Source organism: Marmota flaviventris, chromosome 4, assembly GCF_047511675.1.
Source record: "Marmota flaviventris isolate mMarFla1 chromosome 4, mMarFla1.hap1, whole genome shotgun sequence".
NCBI lineage: Eukaryota > Metazoa > Chordata > Mammalia > Rodentia > Sciuridae > Marmota > Marmota flaviventris.
Genome location: NC_092501.1, coordinates 154,918,956 through 154,945,011, shown reverse-complemented (window position 1 = coordinate 154,945,011; position 26,056 = coordinate 154,918,956). Strand labels below are relative to the sequence as shown.

Sequence of the window (26,056 nt, the reverse complement as noted above, 5' to 3'; positions counted from 1 at the left end):
GTCTCCTAAATGACAATGCACACCACACTGGGCCTTCACAGGGTTCTCACTCAACTTCTGACAATTAGGGAAACCATTATAGACTACTTCTGGGAAAATCAGAGAATACAACTGAAAAGATCATTCACCCTGGAAGCTTTGAATCCATGCATTCTCCCCACACATGCATTTGGAAGTGTATGATCGTTACCTGCATTATTAATTAGGCATGGAAGTGCCAATTAAGAAGCCTACCTCACAGCATGGAGCTCTGGAAACTACTTCTGATAAAAATCTTTTCCCACAAATCTGAGCAAATCCCCTTCAGCAGTCAAGTGAAACCTGAAGTTGCTGCAAACCAAACTGTAGTTCAGAGCACAGATGAGCCAACCAAATGAGACGACGGGAGAAGGGAAACCAGCAGGCCCCTGCACAGTCGCTATGAAACTAAGCAAAACAAGAAGGGGGAAGCTCAAAGGGGGTGGTTTGTTCTTTAAGAGGAAAACAAAAATATGCTCCGTGGGATCCACTAGGCACAGATCACAAATGGGAAGAGCTGCCCCGGCCTGGAACAGCCTTACTGCCTCTGTTTTCCTCCTTCACTGTCAATCAGCTGTTCAGGGCTTTTCTTCTGTTCTCACCCCTGCATCCCTCCCCTGGATCTTAAGGATTTATTCTGTCCTCTGTCCAAATATCAGCGTGGCCAGGACAGTACTTAGGATGGTCCTCACTCTGCCAGCTCGGCATGGTGAACTGCTGGACCACCCCGGTCCCCTGCATGGCTGGCTGACCCCAGGGCAGTTTCTGTGTGGTTTCCTTCACCTTTGGAAGGACTCCTCCCTTGGAGCTTTCCTCTGTCCACACATAGAGGTGTGCTTCCCAAGGCGGGTACCTCGAGGAACACCCAATGTGAAGTCCCTCCTGGGTTTATAAAGATACTTTGAGAAGACCAATGAGAGGAGGTTGCCTGGCTCATGATATTCACATCCGTGCTACTGACCATGGTGTGCTGCCCGCACAACCTGTCCATAGCTCCCTTCACGGGTGACCCTGGCCAGAAGTATTTTCAGTTGCTCAAAACCTAAAGACTCTTAATGAAGAACATACAGAAAAGGGCCGGGGTTGTGGTTCAGTGGTAACAGGCTTGCCTAGCATGCGTGAGGCACTGGGTTCGATTCTCAGCACCACGTACAAATAAATAAAGGTCCATCAACAACTAAAAAAAATCTTTAAAAAAAAAAGAATACAAAATTAAAAAGAAAAAAAGAGCATACAGAAAAGAAAATAATTGTAGGGACATGCTTAGACTATTACTGCCCTTGGTTGGATAATGGGAACTTGTATTTTTTGTTTGTTTGTTTTGTGTTAAGCATTTATGCATTTTCCCAGTTTTTTTTCCAATGAACACAGAATGAATTAGGGGAAAGTATAACGGGATTCAGAAAGTTTTAGGGTTAATTTCTTCAAAAGATCAAATATGGTTCTTTGGTTCTCACTAAACCTCACAATTTGTACCAAGACGCCAAAACCTTTTACGTTCAGAGTTACCATGTTACCAAGCAATTGTTAAAATTAGCCATTATGACACCTCATGGACAATGACAATTTTTTTCAATAATACCCACATCTGTTGGGGAGGGGTGTGCCTGGTTCTCTAAGGTAAATAAGAAGCATTGACTAATTCCTGGGCACGACCAGAGACCACCATGCTACCTGCTTGAAAGTGGTCATCGTATCATCACAACTTGGATTTTAAACAATGCTTGCTCTGTGAATAATTTTTAAAACACTCATATACTAAAATGGTCTGTTTGGTCCACCTTTTCTTGTACTCCCTTAACCTGTAACGGGCAACACAGTAGAGATAAATGAGGCCCAGTCACTTAAGTGAGATATGCCACATCCCACGGCTCTCCACCAGTGCAACTGACGTCTTCCTCTGGTTGTTGTTCCATGCGGTAGCGTAACCGTCATCCTCTAAAAACAGCCTCAGAGGTGTCCTGCTGCTGCTACGCAATTAACAGTATTTTACATAGTCACTCAGGGACTTCCTTTGGGAATAAAATATAAAGGCCTACAAAATGGAGAAATTCACCCAAATGTTAACATTTTTTAAAGCTTAACTTTTAAACTTCTTGCAAAAAAATTCCTGGCTGCAGGTTTCCAAATACTACTACACAGCAACATAAACACCACGCTTGATTCGTTCTCCCTTCACTGGCAGATGAGTATTTCCAAAGGAGGGGGGAGATGTGGGCAGAAGGGTAAAGAAAAGAAAACCTACAACTTGCAGGGAATTAATTAGAGCGAGGTCTAAACGGAATGCCTGGGCCGCTCTCTGCTTGGAATGCCACACGTTACTTAAAAACAGTATTTAATTGCAGGATCTACCTGCCAAGAGCAGGAGGGAGAAGCTACTTGGCTTGCTTGTGCCAAGACAAGTTTCATGTAACTACTAAACAATTTCGGTTTCTGAAGTTTGCAAAGTCTTACTATTCAACTGGACAATTCACATAGAACACCAAACACCTTTGATAACTTCAGAATCATTTTGAAATTTGGTCTTTACAAACTCTTCTCAGTCTTTAGTCTACAAACTGGAAAATAATACAACTAGAGGTGAACTGAGTGGCTTGCTAAGGTTCCACAAGTGGATCAATGAACAACAACAACAAAAAATGTCCACCACATAGACTGTTCACTGCTGGTATATACAGGAAACAGGAGCAGCCGGGGAGGTCACAAAGAACCCAGTCCCTGTTTAAAGGAATTCAACATCTCTCTGGAAGTTAAAATCCATAAAATGATAACAATATATAAACGGGAGATAAAAACCAAATGAGGCAGCGAATACTAGTGAAACTTAAATGCTCCATTGAATCACCCGGGGCGACTTTAACTCCTTCCCAAATCATATTGCTCCATGGCATAATTTTTTATTGATCTTGAAAAATAACATGGAATTTAATTTACCATCTTAACCATTTTTAAGTGCACGGTTCAGTGGTGCTGAATACATCCACTCTGTTGTGACACTGGTCTCCAGAACCTGAAACCTGCACCCCTAACTCAGTAACTGCTCATTTCACCCCCAAGCAGCCATCCTTAATAAACTTTCTGTCTCTAGAAATTTGACTATTTAGGTACTTCTCATAGGTAGAATCATACTGTATTTGTCTTTTTGTGACTGACTTACGTCTCCTAAGGTAAGATTCATCCATGTTGTAGCACAGGTCAGGAATTCCTTCCCTGGAGGCTCTGATGCTCCGTTTGGCATGCAAACATCCACAATTTGCTTCTCTAAGAGCTTCACCTGGGTTGCTCCTGCCTCCTGGCTGATGTAAAAGAGCACTGGGAACAGAAGTGTGCAAATCTCCCTTCGAGATGCTGCTTTCAATTCTTTTGAACATATCCTCAAAGTAGGATGACCAGATCACATGGTAACATTTAATTTTTTGAAGAAGTGCCGTACTATTTCCACAGAAGCTGTACATTCGCACCAACAGAGCTGCAAGGTCCCGGTTTCTCCAGATCCTCGCCAGCACTTGTGATGTTCTGTTCTGCTGTTTTTTCTTCCTTAATAACCACCATCCCAATACACCTAAATTCTGACATGCATTCTGGACTGAATTCTTGACTCACTGCGATTCCGACTTGCATTTCTCAAGTGAGTAGTGTTGATCCCTGACATAATTTCTTGAAGACTGAGAGAACGCTGATAGAGGAATGAAGATATTGTTTCAACATGGCCAATACAACAAAAGAATGGGTATCTGCCAGGATCAGAGCCAGTGATAGAGATGCAACAGGACTGGCTGGAGGGACTGCAGAGTGACCTGTGAGCTAGCACTCCTGAGTCACTAAAAAATGATGGGGAAGAGAGGTGGAGTGAAAAAATAACTTCAAACCAACCTCTTCTACAGTTCCCTGATTCACGCAGCTGAAATTCTTCATCTCCTAGGGCCCCAGACTTCAGTTCTCAGTGCAACTAGTATATGTGCAATTTAAGGGCTTTGGTCTCCTCCATTCACTGGGAAAATGTCCATCTGCACTGGCTCCACAGGGACAGAGCAGAAAGCTGGGCAAGTGAGTTACACCAGGAAAGTCCCAGCCAAGAATGGCCCAAGCACTTTTCAAAGGATGTTTCATTTAAAAAGAAAGAAAGTATATATAATGTGGGTTGAGTTGTGTCTCCCTCCCCCCAAAGAGGATGAGGTCCCAACCTCCAAAGACAGTGAATGTGACCTATTTGGAAAAGACGTCTTTGCAGATGATCAAGTTAGGATTACGTCATGACGATGACCCTAATATGACCATGTTCTTATCTATGAGGATAAACTCACACAGCAAGAAAACCTCAGGAAGGCAAAGACAGATGGGGTGGTTCATCTCCAAACCCAGACATCAAAGATCACCAACAAACCAGCAGGAGATGGTGGGGACAGCACAGAGCACGCTCTTCCCACAACCTCAGAAGGAACCAGCGCTGCCAACACCTCCTTCGCAGGCTGCTGATCTGCAGAACCACAGGACAGGACTTGTCTTCTCGCCGCCACCTGGAGTGTGGTACGGGGTTACAACAGCCCCAGAGAGCACAGCTGTCCTGCTACCAATGCCAAAGCTAAATGAGTGACCAGCCCAGGGAACAGGGACCACAGCTCAAACGCCACCTCAGTGCCACTGTGGAAAGCATTACCAGGGGGTTCACGTGGGTACAGGACACAGAGAAGAAACCCTTGTTCTCATCTAGGACCTTGTGTGCCACCAAACAATGTCCCCAAGAAAACCAAGTCCCCAGGCCCCTGGCCCAGCATCTTTAGAGCCGGACAAGAGGGCCAAAACAAGTCTGGAAGCTAAGCCATGGGACTTGTCCCCACAGAGAGCGGGCAGGACGCCAAAGGGCAGCTGGCAGCGTCTCCGCTCTGCTGAATGAGTTTTCTGGAGAGAGTTAGAACTTTATTCTCTTCAGCTGTCATGTGCCCTCAGGAGCTCCCAAGGAGAAGCCTGCTGGGGGCACTAATGGAGGAAGTGCCCTGGAGAGAAACTGCCCTAACGTGGAAGGAAGGGGAGAGTAAGAAAAAAGCTACGATCTCCATGAGGGGTTCCAACGCTCCGGTCAGTGCAGCACTCTCCTAGATCAAGGGGCTCACAGGGGAGAGCAAGGCACAGTCCTGGGTCAGCAGACGGGAACTACCACCCTCCCTGCAAGGCCTCCCTGGATGTGATGGCTACCAGGAGTGGGACTGCGGATTAGCTGAAGCCAACCAAGGCATGAGACGGTTCACGGCCACACTGGCGCTGTGTTACAAACCTCCCATCTCACGTACCTGTAAATACTGCAGAAATTCACTGTCTTTCGCTTCATCATTGGAATTCTACTGATAAGATGGCCCAGAAATTGAATCACCACAATAAAAGGAATTTTGTGGTGCCTGCCATATGACACAATGGCTCTGGGTGGGAGGTGGCACAGGGTCAATGGTGCGGGGGGGGGGGGGGGGGGGGGGGGAGACTTCAGGGAAGGCGGAAGGAGAGACCAAGGGCGGGAGGCCAGAGAGGCAGAAGCTGCAGGGAGCCCAGCCTTGGGGCCTGCGTGTCTTCTAGAAAGCAGAGTCTCAGTCATCTCCGTTCCGAGAGAGGGGGGTTCTGCCTACACAGCTGCCCCCTGCGGGATGACCTCAGCTCCCTTGCTCTTTGGCATCTGGCTGAGATCAGCGGATGGTAGTGGGCAGGGATGTGGTCAGGAAGGCAGCATCTGAGCCATGGACGGCCAGCCCCCCGACTGTGAGACAACACTGTTGGAGCCACCCAGGACTTTGTATGTAGGAAAGTGATTCAGCTTTGAACAAAGAAGAAACGTCTTGGGATTCCCTAACGACTCGGAAAATACTCTCTGGTCTCGCTTGTCACTGCCCCAGACGTTCAGTTGTATGTTCGGACCAGAAGTCACCGAGCCCCCCTGATGTGTCTGCAGACCGAGTGCACACGGATGGGTCACTGGAAGACGGCACCACGGCCACGTGCACGTTAGAGTTCCCAGTACCAATAAATGACATCAACACAAAGGGCGAGCGAGGAACACAGTTGCCCCATCCCTTTCCCATGCTGTGAACAGAGCCCTCTGAAGCTGCCAGACTGACATGCCTGCGCCGCTGTGTCTTCACCGAGGTGTGGCAAGCGGAACAGAGTGGCCTCTGGGGTGATGAGAAGACCAGGATGCCACGAGGAAACACAAAGCAAAGCAAATCGGAACGAGCAGCCTTGCGCTGTGTGTCCCTTCTGGAAGGCCCCATTTAGATAACCACTGCAGATTCTCCTTTCTGGTTAAAAGCAAAGCAATTCTCTTTCATCAGCAATGTCAGCAATGCTCGGAGATGGTACCGATTTCTCATAAGACACCCGCCAGGGAAAGGCCCGTGCCAGTTGTTTCCTGGTCCTCAGTGACGGCAACAAGTCATGCAGGCTATGAACCTAAGGACTGTCTGTGGTCACCCACTCCGGATGCTCCATCCATCAGCTGCCCAGTACTATCAATCCCCCTCCTGGATTCTCTTGACCTGTCAGCTCCCCAACATTCTGCCTATGACGCTCAGGCCCCAGCCCTTATGGGTCACCACCATGCACATCTGACATTACTATGGCCTCTAGTCACTGGGCTTTCCTCCTGTGGGCTCAGCCTCATCCAACTGGTCCTCCCCACCTAAGAGCACCTTCCACTGGCACCTATCACTGGTACCAGCATAACTGACGGGTTGTGTGGTCCTAATGGCTCCTTATGGTCTACAACAGTTAACAGAGCAGATAAAGCAGACACCTAATGTAGAGTGGCCCTGAGCCCCAGACAGCTGACCCGTCCCCAGTCACTTACACTAAGCCTAACTGGTACTATCCGCGCCTACCTCCCAGCAACATAGGGATGGTCCTTTCATGTCATACCGGAAAGCATTTGCCATAGAAAGGCTGGTGACTGTTGAGTGCCTGCTCCTCAATAATATATGCATAGACTTGGCAAAATCTGACCCTTGGCAAGGGATTTCTGGAAAGGGCAGTGACCTTTTTTCAGTTCCTTATCACAGCAGCACCTTGCCTAGCCTGTTGATAAATATTTGTGGAACCCTTATTGTGCTTCCAAGATCACCTTCCAAAAAATAAAGCAAGAGCCGCAGAACCCCATGGTGGGTATCTGGTCCAACTCCCTGATCATATAAATGAGGAAACAAAACCCCCAGACTCTTAAAGTACTATTAGAATTGCTCTTTCATGTGATCAGTCTATCTACAAAAGAAAAATCCGAAATCGAATAAATCATTCCATATCTTCCTTATGAGATAAAACCATTAAGTCCAATTCAAATGTTCCAAGTAATGGAAGACAAATAATGATAAAAACACAGCAGATAATTTTTAAAAATCAGTACAATTTGTATGTGCAATATTTTCATATTTACCTTAAAATACAGAAGTGAAATGTCTCCTTCAAAAGGACCCACCCAGCCCATACTGCCAGGACTTCCAGAGAGGGGTCCGGCCGTCCTAGGCCTACCCTGAAACCATCTGTCCAGTCTATCCAAGTGGGATGCAGGCCTCCCTTAGAATCCCGACTCTAGGAAAATGGAGACGTCTTAGGGTTTGGGAGACAGAGGAGACCAAGAAATCATCAAGGTGACAATGCATGCAGTTTCTGAGCTAAAGACTCCCCCTCCTCAATTTTAAAGCCAATCAAACTAAAGCACAGAGAAGCTGCATAGAAGTCCACAAAAATGGCAGGAAAGGTACTCAGAAGAAATGGAGGTTTCATCCCAACGGTCCAAAGGGCCCTTCGTTCTCAGAACACCCAGCGAATGTCTTCCCAAAGCCACCTGGGACACAGGTCTAGCTTGGCTAATGTTTCACCTTCCAGCAAAAGGCTGACGAGGAAAGGAAGAAACAATACTCCACCGGACACAAGTGCCCTATTGTTTATTTTAAAGTACTTTCATGGGCTTTCATTTTTCTGTCTGACCTGCCCAATAGCTCAACAATGAAAGCAGGGTCTCCGCTCTGCTAAAGAGCAAAAATGGAAATAAAGCTTATCGTGAAAGGCAGGAGAAAGACCGACTCCTGTGAGAGTAGGCATGTGCAGTCTGAAAGGTGATTTTCCACAGGACATTTCCTCTCGGCTTCACCCAGCCTCTGAGGTGAGCAAGAGACAGCAGGCAGACAAGGAAGGCAGGGCCAGGGGCCTGTACCTCCTGTTCTTGATAATTAAACAAGATGATCTCCATTTAAAGAGGGGGATAATCAGCTTCTCCAACTCCCCACATCTTCTCAGGATATGGCCCATTTTAATGTCAGATATGGACATTCCTCAGTGCAGTTTATTCCTTGTATTTATTGGGCCTTTCTGAATGATTCTTTTTTCAGGGAGAAAATAGCAAACAGCTGTTAAAGAAGTACTCCAATCATCTCGGAGCTGGAGAATTCGCTTTGATCACAGGAGTTGGAACTGAAGTTGAAAGGTCACACACAAACATTCTGGGTCAGCATTTAAATTTGACTCTTTGCTTCTAAGGAGCTAGAAAGGAAGGCTGGCTGTATTTAGGTGGAATGGTTTCTAGGGGAAAAAATATTTTATTCTATTAAAATAGTCTTTCAATTTAACCTCAGGAGGCTAGACCCAGACAAGCACCATTTATCATTCAAAGTTAAATAAAACCCAGAGAGGCCCGTGCAAAGCACAATGGACATCAATACTATTTCAGAAACTTGGCCAACAGGAGCCAAGAACAACACTGATCAGGGGAGAGAAATGTGAACTTAGTTTTGAAAAACCCAGTGAACACGTGAAATCCCCTCCTCTCGCTCTGGCTGAGGACGCAGCTGCCAGCGGCACTTGCTCTGGGCACAAAGGCCTCCCTTCTGGTTTTAAATGGCCAATTACATTTTATTTAGATCCATCCTCCCCCGCCACTACCAGCAGCAGCTCTTATGTGCAAAGCTTCTGATGCAGCAGCACACACAGCAGCCTGGAGCGTGCACACCTGCTGTTCCCACCAAAGTCAGGTCCGCAGGAGGGACGGTGGTTCCAGAAGAGCCACAGCAGAACACTCACAAAGGAAGGTCCCCACCCCAGGGCCTTTAGCTAAATGTGCATCTCACCCCCTTGGAGGAAAAGAGAGGAAGAGACATGCAGCAGCTTCCCCCAGCCTAAGATGGCTGAAAGAGAAACAGAAGGGAGATCAGATGCCTGAAAAAAATGTTAGAATCCAAGAAGAAACCAAGCACTTTTACATGCGGTTGCTGCAGGTGAGCTCAAGCCTGGGATTTCCCCAAGGGCCACAAGGAGAAGAGGAGGGGCTTTAGAAAGACCAACCTCTGTCAGCGCGGTGGCACACACTGCAATCCCAGTGGCTCGGGAGGCTGAGGCAGGAAGGTTGTGAGTTCAAAGCCAGCTTCAGTGACTCAGCGAGGCACTAGGCAACTCAGCAAGACCTTGTCCCTAAATAAAATGGGCTGGGGATGTGGCTCAGTGGTTAAGAGCCCTGGCTTCAATCCCTAGTATTAAAAAAAAGAAAAATCTCTGCCCCATCCCTTCATGGGAGCTGGAGCTCGGGAAGGCAGCTTTAAGGTGACACACCATCACTGAAGCCCACCCCAGATGAGCCCTGGGAAGAAGGGACCCCCATAGAGGCCCCACCCAGGTGTCATGAGAATTAAAGAAAATGTTTCATAAAAAGGTAATAAAGCACACCCACTGTTTAATCACTCAAGGCCCGACTTTATAGTGTTCCTAATTAGGTCTCAACACCTACATGGCCTCTTCAGTGACGTGCAGACCAATCACTGCTCTCAAAAATCCAAGAGATCTTCTGGGCATTCAATGAACTGGTTGACACTTTCATATATACATATTTTATATATTTATATGTACGTTATATATGTATATGTTATATTATATATAAATATCATACATTATATATTATATATATTATATATTTTATATGTAAGTGTTCCTGAGAGGTTCAACTTGATCTCTTTTTGTCATGCATCTCTGCTGTCAAGGGCTCAGAGCAGTTGCCCCAGACTCCTGAGCCACATCACATCCGTGAGCGGCACTCCACAGTGGGTAGGACGGGGAGCCTGGGGTCCCACAAGGGGAGGCAGCTCAGACATCGTTCAGCCACTCCTGAGGAGGTGGCTGGAGAGACTTCCTGTGGGTCCCTTCATCTGTATCCAGGGACAGCACCCACTGTCTCTCAAACAGTGATAACCAAACAACCGATCTGAAGTGTGGACAGTCAGTGACACCTACTGAGTGTCCCTGGGAGCCAGGCATCCCTCAGGAGCAGGGAGAAATGATGAACAAGAGGCCTTACCCCCAGGAGCTCTCCAGCCCCCTGTCGGAGGTCACCACTGAGCAGACAAACCCATCAGGATTTTCCGTCATAAGGGGCTGATGCAGAAGAAAACACACAGCTGTGGTGGAGGTCACCCTGGAGCAGCCAACGCCCCCGGGCAGTGCCCAGCAGACCCTCTGTGAAGGTTTGCTGCCCTCTCCCAGACTTCCTGAACAAGGAGAGCCATGCGCCATCCTCAGACAAACGAGAAGAGCCGTGCCACCCTGAAAAGCTGCACAGGGGCCTGAGGAAAGGGACACCGAGATGCAAGTACTAGAAGAGGTTGCAAGGGTCACTTCCTGGGATGATCCTCATGGAGCAAAGCTCTTCCTGCCACTGTTCAGGGGGCAGGTGGGGTCTGCACTGTCCCCCTCCAGCCCTGCCAGCTCTGCAGCAGCCACGTGCATCTTCCCGTCACCTGAGAGCCTCTTCTCCGCGTGCCGTTATGACCAGGCCTGCTCAAGGGCCCAACATGGCTCCACTCCACTCCTGTGCGCTTCACTCCTCCCACATGGCACTGCTAATGAGAAGAGTAAACACCGGGAAGAAGCCATCCGCCTCACCCCACAAATGTCAGAGAAACGAGGTTTGTTTACCAGAGGGTCGTGAAGACCGGGCACATTAAACCTTCTCAGGGACCTCAGTGGAGGTGGCCTGGCAGGGGGACGTGCTATTAACTTTCCAGAGCCCAGGAGTCACTATGTCTTACCACCTCCACCCAGAGATGATAAAACACCATGCAAGAGCTTACCATAAATACTGTTTTTGAGTTTTCCTCTCGGCAGAGGAAGTACCCGAAAAGACGGTCCAAGTTCAGCAGGAAAGGTGGCCGTGGAACTGACTACAGAACGGAGGACACTGCCACGCTCTCTGCCCTGGCTTTCCAAAAGGTCGACTCTTCACAGTAATTTTTTTAAGTTTATAAATAATGATGGAAACAACCAGGGGGGGTATGATTTGGTTCTTGGTGCCAAGAAATATCTAGGGAATTTGCACTTAAAACGACTGCTTTGACTTTAAAAGATGGATGCAGGCAGAGTAGGAAGACGAGGCCCAGTGCGCTCGATCCCCGGGGGAAGAAGACGGGGTTCACAGAAGAACAACCCCAGAGGGAAACTCCAGAGACGTCTGGCCCTGTGCCCTGCTCATCTGTGTCGCAAACGCAAGCAAGCGAGGAGAATTCACTCCTGGGGGCCCAGATGGCGCTGGCGAAGAGGACACTTCCAGGGCCAGACACTTGGCTTTGAGAGGTCTCAGCAAAAAAAGTTTTGGAGCAAGATTTTAAAACAAGTCGGTTTGGGAGCTGGGTCTCTGCAATCCTGCAGTCACTGTCCTCCAATCCAAGTGCCGTGACTGAGTCACCACGGCAGCCCTGATGGCTTCCAGCTGTGGATGGCCTGGCTGGAGCTGTTCTCCAAGAGCACAAGGCAGCAATTTAGAATCCGCTCCATCCATAGAAATGCTGATACTGGCTGTAGCCAGTTAGGGAAAACATCTGTTGCTCATGGACTAAGAAGAAACATTCTGACCAAACTAGAAAAATAAAATATGAATGGATGAGGCCTGTCAAAACGAGCACTGCCACTGAGTTCTACTGTAAAATAAATGCCCTCTAACATTCAGTCAGCAAGCATTGAATGAGGGCCCACTATAAGTCAGGCACCAGGCTAGATGCTAGGGGTGTAATAAGAAGGCAGGTCCCCAGCTTGAAACGCGGATTCTGTAGTGGCTAAGCACATCAATGCCCCACCAACCGTACATACTGTCTTTCCAGGATGCGCCAAGAATTGTTCTAGATACTTTATTTGTACTGACTTTTTAAATTCTCCTGTAACACGGGGTAAGGGTTATCCTCCTCCTCCTCCTCTTATGGAGCAGAAAGCAGAGGCCAGGCAGTCTAGCTCCACCCTGATAAGTGTGCAAGAAAAACAAACAAACAGTCACTGCCTCAGGGAGGAGCATCTGGGTGAAACTAACAGGATCTTTAAGGATGCACAGGAGTTTATTGGGAGGCTAGGAAAGATTCCTTCCAGAGAGGTTAAAAGTGCAAAATAGAGCATCAAAAATTATTAACAGAGGAAAACAATTCTATTTCTACTTCTTGAGCAGGGACTCCCTAGCTAAACAGTAACTAGGAATAAAGCCTGGACATTCTTCGGTGTGGGGACACTGAAGAACCACAGTGAAGTTCAGCACAGTGACCCCGCGGCCAACACACGACGGCAGCACTTGCCAGCTCCTCAGACCAAATCCCGTTTGGAAGCACCATTTAACCGCAGGTGGCCCCCACCAGGAAACACTGAACTGAGTGCCTCACAGAACAGTGGCCAGGAAGAGATAAGAGGGGGAGGGCAGGGAGGTCCCAGGTTCCAGAAGGTCTAATTCTCAGACCACTGCAGATGCTTTCCTCAGTGTGCTTTATGATTCCAGAAAGCAGCACCGGCTCTGTTCACTGGAATAGGGATGCATCCCCAAGTCACTGCGAGATTGAATCCCACCACAAGAGAGTTCGAAAGGGGCCAGGGTTGTTTGCAATGAGCAATAAATTGGCAGTTTTAAACCTGACTATCGTGAGGTTTCTCTTTCCCTCAGACACTTAATTCACACTCTCTGAACAATGTTCTTTGAAATGAATGTAATTTACTGAATTATATCCCATAAACAATTAAATGATGGGTTACCACCGTTGATGGCAATTATTAAACCTCGGTCGCTCCAGCCAACAAAATAATGGTCAGACTGTCTCCACTTTAAAAACAGGTGTGTTCCCAAAGTTTGTAAGTCGGCAGCTTGGAATTCAGGAGTTATTTTCTCCCTTCACAATGTCCAAGGTGCACCATTTAACAGCAGGTCAGAGAAGACGGTCTGCAGGGAAAACCCCCCCTTGCTTCTGGAGAGCCCATCACGTGAGGTACTCTCTGGCCTGGGGACCCGAACGTGCTGCGCCAGGTAACTGGTACTGTGTGCTGGTGGCGGTCCCTCACCCTCTAGCAGAGCCACTGGAGGAGGAGGCCAAGGGGAGGACGAGGCAGGGCTCAGGAAACAGCAAAAGCCTCGCGGTGGGCAGGGCAGGTGCCTGGGCGAGGGGCTGCAATTGGTGCAGAGGTCAAGGCCACTGGCTTTCCTTCTGCTTGGCCTCTGGCCACCACATGATTCCTTCCCTGGCCCTGGGATGACGGGCCTCTGTGTTCCCAGGGTCTGTGCCAGGGTTTCCCACACTCCCCATGCCCCACCTGCCAAGGCCACGCACGCCGTCTCTCCTGATTTCCCAACATGAAAATACACATACGGCTCTTCAGTGGATTTCTCAGGATTTTTCTTGCCAGAACTCTGGACACAAGTGAAATGGGACACAGACGGACGGACAGACAGACATACACACACGTGCACGCACGCGCGCACACACACGTGTAAACACTCATATGAGAAATGGCATGTGATATTAGCCAATTAAACTAGGATCCATCATGCATACATACACATGCACAATTATGGATATGTGTGTGCAGAAAGTCAGGAAAACACAAGTGACGAGGTCATTCACATCACCACATGAGCAATTCATACACAAATCTGAAAACTGGATTGCTCAGGACAAGAATGTGTCGTCGGAGCCAAACAGGCAGACCTTCTCCGGCCACCTCCTGTCTGAGACGTGGGAAAGACCTTCCCACCCAAGGCTGCCCACACCCTTGGGTTCACAAACACACCCTCTACTTACTGGAACCTCAAAGGCCTCCTGGGTGTCATCCAGCATCTGGATTTTGATGGACATGAGTTTTCCTGAAGGCGTCGGAGGAGGCTTCTGCCCATGTTCCAGGGTGCTGATCCCCGAATTCTCTGGTGCTCCCAGTCGTGAGCCTGGGGTGGGCTTCTGCTCTATTTCCCCCATGATGAAAGTAGCTTATAGAATATCTGCAGGAAGCAGTGAGAAAGAAAAATACATCAGGAGACTTTAGAATTACTTAAGTAACTCTTACCATCTTCTCCCCTTTATTATGGGAATTTCTCCAAATCACACCAGGGTGAGCATGCTCTCCACCTGTCCCCCCACACGGGGACCCATGTGGCGGCCTCCAGTTCATTCACCAGCAATGTCACCTTTAGACACGCAAGGCATGAAAATATTTTTGCATATTTTAGTCATCTGCATATTTTTGCATGTTGCTGCATATTTTATTCTTTTCTTAGTCTCACAGTCAGCTCTTAATTATTCATGCCATAGACTCGGTTGTGTTCCACATTTTATTCAGTCTCTACAGTGAGCGAAGCACTGCTTTCTACGCGATAAGGCGGGTTGGGAAGAAGATAACAACGCCCAGGCCCTGTCGTTAGCCAGTTAATTACCTCGCATGGACACAGTAACATATTAAGTGGTGTGGGAATTATCGAGATAAATGGAGAAAACACACATTGTGGCAGCTTCTAATCCGAATGAAGGAATGATCACACCTCACATGGACACAGGCAGGGTCCTGGAGTTTCTATTACAATAGAAGTATTTCAATTATTATATTACAGTAACTTTACGATTCACTTCTTCCTCATCACACAAAACAATTCTCTTCACTCCCTGCACAATCCACCCTTTGCCACGACACACCGCCCTCGGCCCTGCCAGCCACCGGGGTGCTGCTCCAGGCTTCACGTGGGCGCCTGTCCCTGGCTGACCGCTCTGCCTTCTTTCTCCACCTGGAAGCCTCTACCACTGCTTTACACCTCAGTTCAAATGTCACACCCTGGACCCTGGAGGCACAGCTCAAATGCCATTGACCTCTCTGTGCTCTTGGCTCTGTCAAGGCCACCCAATGGTGGAGGGGTGTGCCCATTTACCTGCCCCCATGGCACTATGGGGACCCTAAAGGAGGTCCCAATCTTGCACACTCTTTGCATCTCAACCCACCTAAGCACAAAGCCCGGCAGAGGGGAACTCAGTGTGGGCTCCCTAAAGACCACGCCATCAGCTGGCGCATTTGTACGACGGCTGCAGGTGAAGCATAGAAGGGACACCGAGGAAGGCGACCTCCGAGGAAGACGAGGGTTTCAGGGTGGGGGAGTCTTCCACTGAGGGGAGGCGGCTCTGAGCGCAGTTGTGTCTCAACAGCGGAGCAATCCTTGGACAGAGACAGGAGACACACAAGAGGGACAGCGCAGAGGAGGATTCGGGACAGAAGTGAGATGGCACGTGGGCAGAAAAACGAGAGGCACACGTGGAAACAGGCTGAGCTCAGACCCCGAGGCCCGCGAGCGCCAGCCGAGACGTGCAGCCCGTACCCTGTAGGCACAGGACAACGCGGGGCCAGAGTGACACGTGACAGAAGAAGCAGCTTAGAAAAGAGAACCCGCAGAGGATCGGTGATGGAGAAAGAGATGGGAGGGCGGGGGCCGGGACGTCCATTCCAAAGCCATGCCAACGACGGGCTTGAGTGACAGCTTGGACAGAGGGATGGGACGAGGGGGAGATGGATAAACCCGCCTTTGTGGAACACATTAACCCAGTGTGTGAATGCTCAGCTACTCGGAGGAGAGAGAGCAAAGGGTGACCGTGATGGGAAAGTTTCCCTGCAGGGCAGAGGTGGCAGGCAGGAGGGCAGGTGTGGGTCTGGGACCCTGGCTGGGGTTGTAGAGGACGTCCCCGGCTGTCAGGGAGGTGGAGCTGGACGCAGGCCGGGCAGAGTCCACCTCGCTGGGTGAGTGAAAGCCTGGGATTTGAACGGAGAGGGCAAAGGGGGACCAGGAGGCAGAAGATCCACCAGCCGGTCACGAGGGACGATGGAGGACGAGAAGACGGGAGGGGGGGACAGGAGAGGGCCAAGGGGGCGCTTAGTGACAAAGCCAGCAGTGTGGCAGCAGGCGTGAGGCACAGAGTCAAGCCCACGTCCTACACTCGACACAGGGGCCCTTCAGCTCACTCCTCAGGGCAGCCAGCGGCTGGGCGTCCCACTCTGCAGGGTCCTGCCCCACGTCTCATCCTCTTCCTGAGAGTCAGGTCCCAAGAAATTTCCCAGAAACTTCCTTATGGAGGCGCCCAGCCTCCCGGTGGTGAATCCTCTGGCGGGGCCCCACGGGCGAGGCCAGCCCCAGGGCAGCAGGACAGAGGCTGTGAGCCCCATCAACAACCTGGGCCAGCAGCCAAATCACCCAGGCCTAAAAAATGTGTCCCTCCATGGGACAGTAGAGCCTGAGTGCCTGTTGCTCACTCTCCACCTCCAACCGCCACCAAAGCCTGGGAGAGACCACTGTTGACTCTTTCCTGTGACCCGCTCCTTCCTTTTTGAACACTCGCCAAGTCCCTGTTCCTGCCCTAAATACGCACCAGGAATCGACTTCTAACCTGCTTCGTGGTGTGCTGGGCCACCTAGTAGTCCTGAAAGATGAGACCAAAGCTGCTCGTCTCTAACTCTGAGCCCAGGAAGACAGCGCCCACATTAGTTCAGTGAATCCAATGTGAGGGGTGATGTAGTCATTACCAGCTGGGCTCAAAATGGTCATAAATCAGGCAAAATTAATTCTGTATATGTTTCCTGTTTGATGTCTCATGATTAAAAATAAATGCAATCTCCAGAGAAAACTGCGCCCTCCACCAGGGAGCCTCCTCTGCACCCCCCCACTCTGTGGGGATCTTGCCCTTCCTCTCACGGCCTCTGTGCTGGGCTCTGCCACTCTGCCTGCTGCTGCTCAGTCAAGGATCACGGGACTGGCTGGGCTTCAACCAGCCATGGAGCCAATGACAGGAAGGAAGGGGTCCAAAGTCCCATGTCACCCCCCAAAAGGTGCCAGAGCCCTTCCCTACAAAGGCATCTTCTGACCTACCTGAGTACTGAGCAAGGCCCTCATCCCGTGAACAGAACCTTTTCTTTCCCTCTTGCCCAAGACCTTCAGAGGCATACACAAATTTTTAGTACCCTGGCATTTAAAAATCTGAGTTAATGATTAATGGAGATTCGGTGCCTTAACTTCCTTTTCCTGTAATCCTCAAATGACCCGAGGCCTGTATCATTTCTACTTCTGGGTACTGACGTTTTCACAAAGTATGCCACATGTTCTGTTTCCCGGCTTGTGTGCAACAGTCACTGTGCATGGAAAGTTCTGTTTAATTCAAACATAAACCCAGCCACGAGTCCTGAGCCCAGCATCCCAAGAATGCCAAGGGAACATCGCGGGAATGCTCCAAGTCATAAACCACAATCGATGTTTGGCATCAGAACCGGTAAGTCTGGAATATAGGGTCATCCTCCAGGTAAACAAGTCCAACCAACCTAAAGGTCTCCCGTGTATAAACATTAACCCCTGCTCTGTTCTGGCTTCCCCTCCATTCGCTTTCTGACCTCTGGACTCTGGAGGAACCGTCAAAACGAAGGCTTCATTATCCCTAACGTGATCATTCCAAGCCTAAAAGTAAAAAGCTCTTTGTGAAACTACTTTGTTCGATTTGAAAAGCTACTTCAAATTAACAAAAAGTAATAAGCTTTTTCACCAACAGAGAAAAGATTAAAAACTAGAGTTGTCTTGCCATCATATCCTGGTTTAAAGACTTCCTCTTGGAATTCACCCAAAGCCATAAGGAGCACACACACAAAAATGCAAACTCCTCCCCGCAGGAGAGAGAAGACATCTGTAGCCCCAGTCCACAGGCTGTGAGAAAGAGCTGCCCAACTGCAGGGGAGGTCAGACAGAGAAGCAAGAGGCTTAGAGGGCTGCGGCTTTCAGACAAAAACGGTAGAGCCTCGGTCCCCAAAATAAGTAGAACACCAACCAGCAATGACTTTCTTGGAACGACATGACAGATGTGTAGATGGGCAGTAGTCCCTTTCCCGGGCACAGGTGGCTTGGAATGAGAAGCCCACAGGCAAGTCACATTTGGAGGAAGCAGCCTAGTGCTGAGGTGAAGGGAGGAAGACAGGTGGTGTCAGGAACAGCAGTCTTCACCACCCAAGTCTCAGCAAGCGGAGAAACCCAGAGGCTGCAAGATCCCTACACACACACACACACACACACACACACACACCAGAGGGTTCCCATGAGGATGGGCCAGGGCCCTCTCTGCTGGCCCAAGGGGGAGGCTCCTGCAAAGAGCTGGTGGATAAAGAACTCCTCTAGTGAAAAATGGGCCTTTACAGGATGCTGCAGGAAATACAAAAAAAGACAGATGAACACCCATCCCAGAAATGTCATGTGCAACAGATTAAAATTTGCCCATGTTACCATAATTCACAAAGTGTAACAAAATGACAGATTCCATAAACAAAAACATAAAAGGATTTACAAGGGTTCAGGAAGCTCTGGGGAGACTTCTGGAGGAAAATTCTAGAAGCAGAAGTAAAGCGGGAAGGCAGATCCCAGAGGCAATAACAGAAACAAGAACAAGAATAAAAATATTGGTTGAGCATCCCGAATCTGAAAATCCAGAGTCGGAAATGCTCCCAAATCCAAAACTCTGAGGGCACCAACATGATGATGTCACAAGTGGAAAATTCCACACCTGACCTCACATAACCAATGGTGGCCAAAACACTGATGCCCTAAGAATATCGCACAAAGTCACTTTCGGGTTATGTACATAAGGTGAGTATGAAACAGAAAAGATCTTTGTGCGTAGACTTGGGGCCATCTCATTACATATATATAAATCGTCCCAAATCCAAGAAAATCCAAATCTGAAATACTCATGGTCCCAGGAATTCCATGTAAAGTTATTCAGCCTGTGTCACCAAAATAGAGGCCAAACTGGAGGCAGGTGAAAGGAAATAAGTGCTGGCGAAACAATGGGGGTTGAGAAAAGCAAGTACAAGGTTGAAAACAGAAAATGAATAGACATGAAAGATCATGAAGCGATCCACACCCCACAATTGGCATCCCTAATGGGGGAAAAAAGAACAGAACAAAGGTGGGGGAGGGGGACCTTAGTGAATAATTCAGGAAATCATTCTAGAAATGAAAGACGGTTTTCCATAATACATGAACATATTCCACACCAGGAATAACTACCAGAAAACGCTCGCCACAAGGACATTTCCCAGGTTACCGCTGGTCTTTAAAAATTAGGAAGGAATTATTTAGAAACCTAGCTGAAAGCTTCAAATAAAAACTGGAGGGGACCAAAGTTCAGGTTTCTGCACAGCACACACCTGACCTAACTGTCAAAATGCCTCCAAAGAAATAATTAATCAAAACTTTAAACCCAGCCATACGTTCACTCAAATATAAATAGCCAAATGTTTAAATAACCAAGAACTCAGGGAAAAAAAGTTACCAAAGCCCTTCTTAGAGAAATTAAAGGATAAAATTCGGCAAAACAAGAGGTAAGTAATGAAACAATGAAAAAGTCCTTATTAAACTTTAAATTTATTTATCTCATAAGAGGAAGACTACAATGATTATAATGGCTACAAAATATTATACCTCCTGAAAATATACAATATAACATAATTAAAAACACAGCAGGGAAAGGAGTAGAAATGGTTATAGGCATTGAAAGTTGGCTGCTACTTCACATTTTAAAACTGGCAAAAGCAAAAATTTATGTCTCCAGAGAGATGGTTAGTTAGCACATGAAAAAAGTAACCTCATTGGTCATTAGGAAATGCAAATTGTACCCATGATGAGAAACGTTTCACACCCACTATAATGGCTACAATAAAAAGGCCAACAATAACAAGTGATGTCGAGGACATGAAAGAACTGGAACTCATTCATTGCTGGTGGGACTATAAAATGGTACAAATAGTTTGGGAATGTTTTGGAAGTTTCTTTAAAATGTCATAAATTTAGCACAGGACCCAAACCTTCCCCTAATAATGCAACAATTTTATTCCTCAGTATGTCCCCAAGACAAATAAAAACATGTCCAAAGACTCACACATAAATGCTCACAGTCAAAAAACACAGACAAATGAAAATAACCCAAAGTTCATCAAGCGATGAACACAGAAACAGAACGTGATGCATCCATACAAGGGGTTATTATTCAGCACCACGAAAACCCAACTGTTGATATATAACACAACATGGAGGAACCTCCAAAACATTTTGCTAAGTGAACAAAGCCAGGCGAAAAAGACTACACAGGACAAGATCCTATTTTTATATAAAACGCTATAGGGGGAAAATATTATACCCCCCCACACACAACCTTAGGTCACAAAAATTTCTGTCAGCATGCACCCTGTCTGCAAACCCACACTAGGGTCCTGTCAATAACTAATTTGTATCGCATACGGAGAAAAGGCTTTATCCAGAGAGGAAATATCCAGACTGCTTGCCTGGGGCTGGTGTGGGACCTGAGCTGACAGTAAAAGACACAGGGGGCTGGATCTTTAGGGGCTAACAGAAATGTTCAGATGCTAGGTGGTATTCACAGTCACACAAGTCTAAACTACTGAAAAAGACCATTACTTTGTACACTGAGAGGAGGCCAAAGTCATGAGATGAAAATTACACTTCAACAGGGCTGGATGTGGCTCAGTAGGCAGTGCTTGCCTGGCATGCACAAGGCCCTGGGTTCGATCCCCGGCACCACCAAAAAAAAAAAAAAATTTACCTCAACAAAGCTTGGCTCTGAGGACCAGAACCTCTCTGGAAGAATGAAGAAGTCAATGTCCAGCAAGCTGGCTCCCTTGTGGCCACAGGCCTTTGGAAGGACAAGCCTGAAGAAGCTTGAGTCTTGTTTTTCATTTTATGCCTTTTAAATTTTGTACCATACACACATATTACCTACTGAAAACTAATTATTTTTTTTTCTTTCATCTACTAAAAGCACAAAAAGCTGCTGGCAACATCAGCCCTGTTTAGAGCACAAATCTAATGAAATGAAATCACAGTGAAGAAGGGGACAGCTGTCAATCAAAACAGGTTAACAAAGAAGAACTCTGTGCAAGATTTTCCCCCTTCCTGTTTTAAACATAAGCTACTTAAAAATTCCAGGTTAAGAAAAATTCATAGAAAGTTGTTATTCATAGGAGAAGCTAGAGAGAGAAAGAGAGGGAGAGAGGGAGAGAGGGAGAGAGAGAGAGAGAGAAATTGACAGGAAGCTAAAGGGCTGGGCTGTGAGGTCCCCAAGCACTCAGCACACACATGTCAGCCAGTGACTTTGCATTTGTTGTTTTGTGGGGACAAAAGTCAAATATGTCAGATGCAAAGAGAGGATGACTGGATTCCCAACAGCTCTCTTCATCTACCTTGCTCTTAGGAGCCAGAAACTGCTGTGGGACAAAGCCACCTTATGCTCCTGTCCCCTGGGGTACCAGGGCCAGAGCGGGCCCCAGGAGAGGGGAGGGTGTAGACAAACCAGAAAGACTGGCGGCCAGCAGCTCTGCAGAAGCACAGCAGCTCGGCTGGGCTTCTCCCGGGGACTTAGATAAGGGGTTCTGGAAAGTTCAAACACAGCTATCTGTGTGGATAAATGTACTTATTTTCCAAAAAGTCTGCGAGCAAGAGAAACAACCACAGACCACTGTTTTACATCACCCAGACACTCCACACGGGGGAGGACCAGCTCGGCCTGATTGATCATCTGGGAAAAGGGGCCAGGTCACCGTCTGCAAGGAGGGAGCTCCAATTCCACCAGCAAAGAAAGGAAGAAAGAATTAACTACAGAAACTAAATCGAGACTATATGTCACCGTTTTTTTTCTCCCTTACCATAATAAAAAAATTTAAAGTTTTTGTTAATTAAATAGGCTATCTTAAATTCTTCCAACAAATCTCCAGAACATATTTCAAGAAAAAATTCAGAACGGAAGGGATATTTCTTCATGTTCATCATTTTTATACACATTAATTCAGAAAAGCTGTTTCAACCATAACCCTATCGGCTCAAAACCTGAGTCTAGTCAGTACCAAGTAAAAGGAGCAAGTTCCCAGCAGGACGGCTCTCCTCCAGTGACTGCGCTCCCACCGTGGGACACTGGGGCCCAGCAAGCTTCGCGGTCCCAGGGCCGTGTTAAGCTCTTCTGCAGCTTCTCCTTCCTGGCTCCAGAGCCACCTCCAGACCCGGTCTTTCGGGGAGAAGCCCTCACTCCTTCCTCCCTGGGCTGGGCTTGCGTTCAGCTCATAGTCCACACTTCCCAGGCCTTTCTCCTCTTCCTGCCTTGCCTACAAGATGACAGTCCCAAGGGCCCGGGAGGGTCTAGTTCCCTGGAGGACGACATCAGCCTCTTGCTTTAGGGCAAGGGTTGGCTCTGGGCTCCAAGTTAGTGGTCCTGAACTTGGAGCCGTGAGAACAGCGGCCAGTGTGCCTGCTGGGATCATTGTCCTCCCCCGCCATCTACAGCAGAGCTTCCTCAAAGGTGCCGGCAAGTCAGCACAAGCAGAAGCACTTGGGTTGGTTAGACAGCCAAGTTCTTCACAGCAACCTGAACCCCACTGACTTGGAAATGCTGGGGGGGGCCTGGGCTCCTGGGTTCTAACAACTGTTCAAGGTTTGTGATGCAGGCTCAGCCTGGGGACCACTGCTCTGTTGCTGAGGGTCCCAATTAGGACTGGTTCAGATAAGGGTGTAAACTTCAAATGGCCACAAAGCAAGCTCTTCCCGGTGAGAAGACTTTCCCGAGAACACATCTATCTCCCTGCCATGCTTCACACACACACCAAATGCAGTGAGCACCTTGTGTTTTTTGCAATATCTCTATCCCCCAAAACTAAATTCTTTGCCAAATCACTTTTAATTTATAATCTAACCTTCTCAAAAATAAAGGCAATACCTTTGCACTCTGATTTGGCAGAGCACATTTCCTCCATTAACTAGATAGACAAAGACAAAAATGTGGAATGGAGACAGAAATAAAAGGAACTGGAAAGAGAAAGCTCTCCTATAGCTGCAGAAAATCAGGAAACCAGAAAAAATAAATCCCCAATAATTCAGATTTAGATGATGCCAATTTCTTGATGATCCTGAGAGCAGTCTTCCAACTTGAGCTCAGCCATCATCTACCTCTACGAAGAAGGCAAGGGGACACGAAACAAAGGAAGAAGGTGGCCTTCTGGAGAACCGCCCCTGCCAGCCCCTCCGACCACACACTAATGTGCACACGGGCACATTCTTAGGCTGGGCCAAACTCACTCTGCGTTGTCATCCACTCACTAAAGCAAGTCTCTCTCTTTAGTTGACGACGGTCAGCCTCTCCAAATATTTGTAGAAAGCACCTAACCCCTGCCTGCCTGGCTGCCCACAGGAAAGGTGCAGTGTCACTAGATCTGCTCACTCAACAGCTATAAAAATAACAAGCAAAATACTTAAAGTACACCATCATTCAAGTGTCCACATAATCGCCATATCCACCATGAACAAACATCCATGAGGGTATTCTATGTTTCCGTGACTGCACTTTGCCCTTGTGGGACAGGACGTGTCTCTATGTTAGAGCCTGTTCCACAGGGGACACTCAGACCGTGGGTGACATCTGGAGCGTGTCTGAAAGGGACACAAGAAGAAAGAACCAAGATGAGGGGCTAAAGTGGATGCCAGTATTCACAGGAGAGAAAGGGAAGAAACGCCAGGAGGAATCCCGCATCCTCGGAGCTGGGAGGACATTTGGGGAGCCCATGACAACACTGTCCCTGCAGCATGAATCCCATTTTTACAAAAAAACTGAGCCTCAAAATCCATTATAAAATCCTAATGGGGAACATCGAGGCAAGAGGACCGGCACCAAAGCTGGGCATGGTGGAGCCGTTATCCCAGTGACCTGGGAGACCGAGGTAGGAGATCCAAGATCACAGCCTCAGCAACTTAGTGAGACCAGGTCTCAAAATAAAAAATAAAAAGGCCAGGCTGGGATTGTGGCTCAGTGGCAGAGCGCTTGCCTCAAACGTACGAGGCACTAGGTTAGATCCTCAGCAGCACATAAAAATAAATAAATAAATAAAATAAAGGTATTGTGTCCATTTACAACTAAAAAATTATTTTTTAAAAAAGCGGGGGGCTGGGGATGTGGCTCAAGCGGTAACGCGCTCGCCTGGCATAAGTGGGGCACTGGGTTCGATCCTCAGCACCACATAAAAATAAAATAAAGGTGCTGTGTCCACCGAAAACTGAAAAATAAATATTAAAAAAAATAAATAAAAAAGGCCCAGGAATGTGGCTCAATTGTTGAGCACCCCTGGGTTCAATCCCTGGTACCAAAACTAACCCAGCCCAGAAGCTGTGCCACAGTGCTGAATGTCATCTGGGCCATAAGAAAAGTCCTTCCAGTCTGGGGGGACTAACTGGTCACTGGCACTAAAAGAGAAAGTGGCCATTGAGAAATAGAGACAGCAGGAGACTAGTTACCAATAACATGGATAAGAAATGAATTGGTCCAAAGTTAATAGATTGCAGTTTTATGTTTTAGGAAAACTGAGCTGATGATACAAAGAACTCCCATACACCTTCTGGCCCCCTGTAGAGCTTCCTGCTATGCACACCCTGCATCAGTGTGGTCTAGTTGTTAAATACAGTTGATGGACCAAGGCTGATTCACCATGATTATTACCACTGGTACTAGGGAGTGAACTCAGGAGCACTCAACCACTGAGCCACATCCCCAGCCCTTTTTTTGAATTTTATTTAGAGACAGGATCTCACTGAGTTGCTTAGGGCCTCACTAAGTTGCTGAGGCTGGCTTTGAACTCATGAACCCAGCCTCCCAAGGTGCTGGGATTACAGGTGTACACCACCATGTCCAGCTCTGATTCATGATTATTAACCAAAGTCTATCATTTACATTAGGAATCACTCTGTGTAGCACATCCCATGGGTTTTGACAGCTGTATAATATCATACTTCAGCACTACTGGGCCAACCGGCATCATTTCACCGCCCTGAAGTCTGTTCTCCATCTATTTGCCCCTTCCCCTCCCCCGCCTGCCCCAACAACCACTCATCCTACTATCTCTAGTTCTGCATCCTCCAGAAGGTCATATTGTCATCATATGGTATGGGCCTTTCCAAACTGGCTTCTTTCACCTAAGCAACATACATTTGAGGTTTCTCTGTGGGTTTTTGAGTGGGGGGGGGGGGGCTTTAATATCTCATTTCCTTATATGACTAATAGCTTTCCACTGTATGGACATACCACAGTTCATTTAACCATTCTGCTGAACAACATCATGGTTGCTTTCAGGTCTTGGCTACTTTGAGATGCTTTTCAGTTGCAGAAATGGAAGTAAGTAGATATTACCTCCAAAGGAATAGGACGAACTTGAGGTTGGGAATGACAGGCCAAGCCCTGGGGCTCAGTGGGCAGACACCATACTGTCAGTTTTTGACTCAGCCAAACCCACATCTGGGCCCCAGCAGGTAATTTCACTTATCTTACCTGGCAAGTGTAATTTAGCTTATCTCAGAGGCCCTAGGAGATAACTTGCTTCCTTTAGTGCATGAGAAAATGATAGGTTTCAATAACAAACTAAATGTGTCCAGAATGTTTTAAAAAGAAAAAAAAAAAAACCAAAACACTAGGTTATTTTCTTTAATAAATCACAAAGCAAAGTTGGGTTTATTTCCAAGTCAAGATTGCATATTCCCAGTGGCATCATTATTTAATAAGGAAGTTTCCAATAAAACATCCACCTGCCCTTTGTGATCCTCTGCTGAGATTTCACACACTGTGGAAATGATTCTTAAGGAATCGATGTCAAAATTTAAATGTGTTCTGCATCCTGTGTAACATTCCTCTGACATCTATTCTGGAGTAACAGTATTGTTTTAATACAATTTTAAGGG

At 47.5% G+C, this 26,056-nt stretch overlaps 1 protein-coding gene across 3 annotated transcripts in view; it reads right to left on the bottom strand.

Annotated features, from left to right (window-relative positions):
* The window catches only part of Farp1 (FERM, ARH/RhoGEF and pleckstrin domain protein 1), a 260,483-nt gene that overhangs the window by 192,512 nt on the left and 41,915 nt on the right, over positions 1–26,056 (bottom strand). For all 3 annotated transcript variants that reach the window (XM_027938778.2, XM_071611599.1, XM_071611600.1), the window contains exon 2: positions 14,076–14,269. In XM_027938778.2, coding sequence (XP_027794579.2) covers positions 14,076–14,246 — 171 coding nt within the window. In that variant the 5' untranslated portion in view covers positions 14,247–14,269. The remainder of the gene's footprint in view (positions 1–14,075; positions 14,270–26,056) is intronic.